General features: G+C 43.1%; 1 protein-coding gene across 1 annotated transcript; it reads left to right on the top strand.

Moving 5' to 3' along the window:
* The first annotated feature begins 228 nt into the window (after window positions 1-228).
* LOC123935848 (ornithine decarboxylase-like) lies at window positions 229-1,959 on the top strand. Its single transcript, XM_045996678.1, is given in 2 exon segments — window positions 229-893; window positions 895-1,959. Coding segments are annotated over 2 exon segments (1,389 nt in total). The 5' UTR covers window positions 229-569.
* Window positions 1,960-7,535: the final 5,576 nt, after the last annotated feature.

The raw sequence follows: 7,535 nt of genomic DNA, 5'->3' as shown, positions 1-7,535 counted from the left end.
AGGAAAGCTAATTAGAATAACGTCAGACCTTTCCACAGAGACCTGGCAAGCCAGGAAGGGCTGGGAAAATATATTCAGAGTACTAAATGAGAAGAAAATGCAACCAAGAATACTCTATCCAGCAAGAATGACATTTAAAATGGATGGAGAAATAAAGAGTTTCCAAGACTGGCAAGGCTTAAAAGACTATGCAATTGGTCAGTCCCCTCAGCCTCCGCTGCTGCCGCCCCTCTGCCAGAGCTCTGGCGCCACCTCGGGCCGGCGGTCCTCCACAGGAGGCATCGAGGTGGCAGGCGGCCGGCTGACGGGGGCGGCGGGGCGGCTGGAGGTCCTGCGCACTCGGCGGTGGCATCTCCATGGGGCTGGCCCACGGCGCCCGAGCGCTCTAAGGTGGACAGCAAAGTCTGTGTTTATCAGAACATTTCCACTGCTGCACCGGGGCACATGCATCCTCAGCAGGATTTGGAATTCCGGAGAATTGCCTTTGTGAGAAATTGGCCACCATTTCTTTAAGTTCCATCTCTTCTTAGTTTTCCATTTGTTACGTTTTGGAGGAACTTCAAGACACCATGAACAACTTCAATAATGCAGAGTTAGACTGCCATTTCCTCAATGAAGGCTTTACTGCCAAGGATATTCGGGACCAAAAAATTAATGAAGTTTCATCTTCTGATGATAAGGATGCCTTCTATGTTGCCGACCTGGGAGACATTCTGAAGAAACATCTGAGATGGTTAAAAGCTCTTCCTCGGGTCACCCCCTTTTATGCAGTCAAATGCAATGATAGCAGAACCATAGTGAAGACCCTTGCTACCATTGGGACAGGATTTGACTGTGCCAGCAAGACTGAAATACAGTTAGTACAAAGTCTTGGGGTGCCTCTGGAGAGAATCGATTATCTATGCAAATCCTTGTAAACAAGTGTCTCAGATTAAGGACGCTGCCAACAATGGAGTCCAGATGATGACTTTCGATAGTGAAGTCGAACTGATGAAAGCTGCCAGGGCACATCTGAAGTCAAAGTTGGTTTTGAGGATTGCCACCGATGATTCCAAAGCAGTCTGTCGCCTCAGTGTTAAATTTGGTGCCACACTCAAAATCAGCAGGCTTCTCTTGGACCGGGGGAGAGAGCTGAATATTGATGTCATCAGTGTCAGCTTCCACGTGGGAAGTGGCTGCATGGATCCTGAGACCTTCGTGCAAGCCATCTCCGAGGCCCGCTGTGTCTTCGACATGGGAGCTGAGGTTGGTTTCAACATGTATCTGCTTGATATCGGTGGTGGCTTTCCTGGATCTGAGGACGTGAAGCTTAAATTTGAAGAGATCACCAGTGTTATCAACCCAGCCCTAGACAAGTACTTCCCGGCCAACTCGGGCGTGAGCATCATAGCCGAGCCCGGCAGATACTATGTTGCATCAGCCTTCACGCTCGCCGTTAATATCATTGGCAAAAAACTCATATTAAAGGAACAGACAGGCTCTGATGATGAAGAGGAGTCGAGTGAACAGACGTTTATGTATTCGGTGAACGATGGAGTGTATGGATCATTCAACTGCATCCTCTACGATCACGCCCACGTGAAGCCCCTTCTGCAGAAGAGACCCAAACCAGATGAGAAGTACTATTCGACCAGCATATGGGGACCAACGTGCGACGGCCTGGATCACATTCTGGAGCACTGCGACCTGCCCGAGATGCATGTGGGTGATTGGATGGTGTTTGAAAACATGGGTGCCTACACGGTCGCTGCTGCTTCCACTTTCAATGGGATCCAGAGGCCGACCATCTACTATGTGATGTTGGGGCCGATGTGGCAACTGATGCAGCAGATCCAGAGCTGTGACTTCCCGGCCGAGCTGGAGGAGCCGGACGCCAGCCCCCTGCCCATGTCCTGTGCCCAGGAGAGCGGGCTGAAGCGCCCCCCGGCCACCTCGGCCTCCGCCAGCGTTAACGTGTAGGTGCCCCTCCTGTAGCTGTTAGCTTCCAGTTGAGCTGGGATCGGGGTGGGGGGGGACCGTTTAACTTAATTCCTGCTAGTTTTGAGATGTCTGTAAGTGGGGTTTGCATGGATGCAACAGTGTGGAAGATGAGGAGATGGGGTCACTTATCTGTGTTCCTATGGAAACTATTTGAATATTTGTTTTATATGGATTTTTATTCAATTTTTAAACATGCTACTAAGGGGCGCCCCTCCGCTGCTGAGCAAGCATTTGTAGCTTGTACTTTGACAGAACAGGCCAAAAGCTTAGTGTTGTGACCTGTTTTAAAAATAAAGTATCTTGAAATAAAAAAAAAAAAAAGACTATGCAACCACCAAGCCAACACTACAGAAAATATTAAGGGGGGTCCTATGAAAGAGAAAAAATCCTACGAATATTATTGAACAGAAATATAGAAACAATCTACAGACAGAAAGACTTCAAAGGTAACACGATGTCAATAAAACCCTAGCTCTCAATAATCACTCTCAATGTGAATGACCTAAATGCGCCCATAAATCGACACAGGGTTGCAGATTGGATAAAATGACAGGACCCATCCATATGTTGTCTACAAGAGACCTATTTTGAACCTAAGGATACACCCAGACTGAAAGTGAAGGGATGGAGAAGCATCTTTCATGCCAATGGGCCTCAAAAGAAGGACGGGGTAGGTTTTGGTATTGGTTGAGTCCTGCTTTGTGACCCAGCATGTGGTCTATTCTGGAGAAGGTTCCATGTGCACTTGAGAAGAATGAGTATTCTTTGAAACTGGAACTCAATCACAAGGAAAAGTTCAGAAGGAAGTCAAACTCCTGAAAGCTAAAGACCACATTGCTTAAGAATGCTTGGATCAACCAGGAGATCAAAGATGAACTTAAAAAATTCATGGAAACCAATGAGAATGAAGACACTTTGGTCCAAAACCTATGGACCTATGATATGATTCTCATATCAGACAATTTAGAATTTAAACTAAAGTCTGTAGTCAGAGATACAGAAGGACACTACATAATTCTTAAAGGGACTATCCACCAAGATGATCTAACAATTGTGAATATCTAAGCCCCCAATATGGGAGCACAGAATTACATAAGAAAACTATTAATCAAGATAAAGAGTCATATTGATATGAATACAATAATAGTAGGAGATCTTAATACCCCTCTCTCAGATATAGACAGATCATCGAAGCCGAAAATTAATAAAGAAATAAGAGCATTGAATGAAACATTGGACCAGATGGACCTCATAGACATATACAGAACATTCCACCCTAAAACAACATAATACTCATTCTTCCCAAGTGCACATGGAACTTTCTCCAGAATAGACCACATACTGGGTCACAAAGCAGGACTCAACCGATACCAAAAGACTGACATTATTCCCTGCATATTCTCAGATCACAATGCTCTGAAACTGGAAATCAATCACAAGGAAAAGTTCAGAATGCACTCACACACCTGGAAGCTAAAGACCACCTTGCTTAAGAATGCTTGGATCAACCAGGAGATCAAAGATGAACTTAAACAATTCATGGAAACCAATGAGAATGAAGAGACTTCGGTTCAAAACCTATGGGATACAGCAAAGGCTGTCCTATGGGGGAAATACAGAGCCATCCAAGCCTCCCCCAAAAAAACTGAAAAATCCAGAATACATCAGCTGTCTCTACACCTTAAAGAACTGGAGAATCAACAACAAATCAAACTAACTCCACACGCAAGAAGGGAAATAATCAAGATTAGAGCAGAGATCAATGAGATAGAAACCAGAGATACAGTAGAACGTATCAATGAAACTAGAAGCTGGTTTTTTGAAAGAATCAATAAGATCGATAAACCATTGGCCATACTAATCCAAAAGAAAAGAGAGAAAGCTTAAATTAATCAAATTATGAATGAAAAGGGAGAGATCACAGCTAACACCAAGGAAATAGAAACAATCACCAGAAATTATTACCAACAGTTATATGCCAATAAGTTAAGCAACCTATATGAAATGGATGCATTCCTGGAAAACTATAAACTCCAAAAATTGAACCAGGAAGAAATTGACAACCTGATTAGACTGATATCTTGTAACGAGATTGAAGCAGTGATCAAAAACCTCCCAAAAACAAGAGCGCAGGACCTGACAGATTCCCTGGGGAATTCTACCAAACTTTCATAGAAGAAATAACACCATTTCTCCTGAAGCTGTTCCAAAAAATTGAAGCAGAAAGAAAACTTCCAGATTGTTTTTACGAATCCAGCATTACCTGATCCCCAAACCAGGCAAAGACCCTACCAAAAAGGAGAATTTCAGGCAATATCACTGATGAATATGGGTGCAAAGATTCTCAACAAGATCCTAGCAAACAGGATCCAGCAGCACATTAAAAGGATTATCCACCATGACCAGGTGGGATTCATCCCTGGGTTGTAAGGTTGGTTCAACATTCGCAAATCAATCAATGTGATAGAACAAATCAATAAGAGAAGAGAGAAGAACCACATGGTCCTCTCAATTTCCAGCAGAAAAAGCATTTCACAAAATCCAGCATCCATTCCTGATGGAAATGCTTCAAAGTATAGGGATGGAGGGAACATTCCTGAACTTCATAAAATCTATCTATGAAAGACCCACAGCAAATATCATCCTCAATGCGAAAAAGCTTGCAGCCTTCCCGTTGAGATCAGGAACACGACAAGGATGCCCACTCTCACCACTCTTGTTCAACATAGTATTAGAAGTCCTAGCAATGGCAATCAGACAACAAAGAGAAACAAAAGGTATCCAAAATGGCAAGGAAGAAGTCAAACTCTCTCTCTTCACAGATGACATGATTCTTTATATGGAAAACCCCAAAGACTCCACCCCAAACTACTAGAACTCATACAGCAATTCAGTAACATGGCAGGATAAAAAGTCAATGTACAGAAATCAGTGGCTTTGTTATACAATGAAAATACCAAAAAGGAAATTAGAGAATCTATTCCATTTACTATAGCACTAAGAACCATAAGATTCCTGGGAATAAACCTAACCAAAGAGGTAAAGGACCTGTACTCGAGGAACTACAGAACACTTATGAAAAAAATTGAATAGACACAAAAAGATGGAAGACCGTTCCATGCTCTTGGATTGGAAGAATAAAAATTGTTAAAATGTCTATACTGCCTAGAGCAATCTATATTTTTAATGCCATTCCGATCAAAATTCCACCGGTATTTTTCAAAGAGCTGGAGCAAATAATCCTAAAATTTGTATGGAATCAGAAGAGACCCCTAATCGCTAAGGATATGTTGAAAAACAAAAACAAAACTGGCAGCATCATGTTACCTGATTTCAAGCTTTACTACAAAGCTGTGATCACCAAGGCAGCATGGTACTGGCATAAAAACAGACACATAGACCAGTGGAACAGAGTGGACAGCCCAGATATGGACCCTCAACTCTATGGTCAAATTATCTTTGACAAAACAGGAAAAAATATACAATGGAAAAATGACAGTCTCTTCAATAAATGGTGCTGGGAAAACTGGACAGCGATATGTAAAAGAATGAAACTCGACCATTCTCTTACACCATACACAAAGATAAACTCAAAATGGATAAAAGACCTCAACGTGAGACAGGAATCTATCAGAATCCTAGAGGAGAACATAGGCAGTAATCTCTTCGATATCAGCCACAGCAACTTCTTTCAATATATGTCTCCAAAGGCCAAGGAAACAAAAGCGAAAATGAACTTTTGGGACTTCATCAAGATCAAAAGGTTCTGCACAGCAAAGGAAACAGTCAACAAAACAAAAACGCAATCCAAGGAATGGGAGAAGATATTTGCAAATGACAGTACAGACAAAAGGTTGATATCCAGGATCTATAAAGAACTTCTTAAACTCAACACACACAAAACAGATAATCATATCAAAAAATGGGCAGAAGGTATGAACAGACACTTCTCCAATGGAGACATACAAATGGCTATCAGACACATGAAAAAATGTTCATCATCACTAGCCATCATGGAGATTCAAATTAAAACCACATTGAGATACCACCTGACACCAGTTAGAATGGCCAAAATTAGCAAGACAGGAAACAACGTGTGTTGGAGAGGAGAAAGGGGAACCTGTATTTAGCCCGACAGAGGTTACTGTGGTACAGAGGATCAGAAGCAGAATATGATGTTCCCGGATTGGGGGTTATAAAGGAGGCCAGGGTGCTAGAAAGGAGGATGCTGAAGGGGGGAGCAGAACAAAGGGAGGAAGGCCATGGCCTGGGGCAGGTGAACACTATCAGTGTCCTGCTCCTAGTGCTATGTGACCACATTATCCCACACTCAGTTTCTTATCCAACAAACACTATTTCAAATTCTCTGAGGAGTCTTTAAGTACAGGAATCCAGGACTGCTTACCTAGGGGCTCCTGCCAGAGCCCCACAGTACTTTGGAGCTGTTGATAACATTAATTCAGGACCTGTTTCACTGAGAATCTGAGTTCACGTAGGGGTGTTGGCAGGATTCAGTCCATCTAAATAGGTCTGAGTTCTTCTGACACTTGTTGGTCCTTCTTGCTATGTCCTTGGCCCATGTGTATACAATAAGATTCAGCATAGGGTCTTGTACTCCAGGGTAAGGATATGAGAGAGAACATGGGTCAGAGGCAGCACGGGTATAGGCAATAAGCTTTTAGAGCAAAATCTCAGATGGGGATTTTGGGTCATGTGGCCATGTTCTGCGGAATGGAAGGAATCATTCAGTCCAAACCACAATCCAAGGGACAGGGTTACATACAGATGATTAAGCAGGATATGAGATTTCAGGGAACTACTGGGAGGAGAAGGTGAAGACAGCTGCATAGTTAGTGCCTTGTCCAAAATCACAGACTGTTAAGAAGGCCAAACCAAACCAGCTCTTTGTGAGTGTCCTCAATATGTATGCACCCAGGACTCAGTGCAGGGCTCTGGAAAAAGTTGTGTTGAAGGCAGCACCTACAGACATGGACATCGTTTAAGGATAAGAGAGAGAATTGATATCATAGGCGGGAGGCATTCCAGGAAATTCTTGTCTGAGGGGTAGCCCAGGTCATAGCAACCCATTGTGTGGACCCCTATCCACATAACACCCATTAGGAAGGATTTAATAGGTCTCAGCACAAGATATGAAGTCTTTAATGGTAAGGGTGGATTCTGACCATCAAGGGTCAAAGCTCTAATCCTTTCTTTAGGGTTTGCTTTGAAAATTAGAAAGCCTAAGGACTTGGCCTGGCACCTTCTTGGACGCCAGAATATGAGCACTGATGAACAGCTGTGTGCCCACACGAATGTCTATGCATGCACACAATTTCTCTCTCTCTCTCTCTCTCTCTCTCTCTCTCTCTCTCTCTCACACACACACACACACACACATACACACACATATACAGACACAGATACACACACACTTTCACACACCATTAGCGACTGTAGGGTGGGATCTGACAATTAGCAGACTCAGAGAAATTAAGAAGAGAAGGAAAGTGTGCTTGAAGGTATTTCCTACATGTGACACCATTCCTCCAGTATCA

This window comes from Meles meles, chromosome Y (assembly GCF_922984935.1).
Source record: "Meles meles chromosome Y, mMelMel3.1 paternal haplotype, whole genome shotgun sequence".
NCBI lineage: Eukaryota > Metazoa > Chordata > Mammalia > Carnivora > Mustelidae > Meles > Meles meles.
This window is presented reverse-complemented; position numbering and strand designations above follow the sequence as displayed.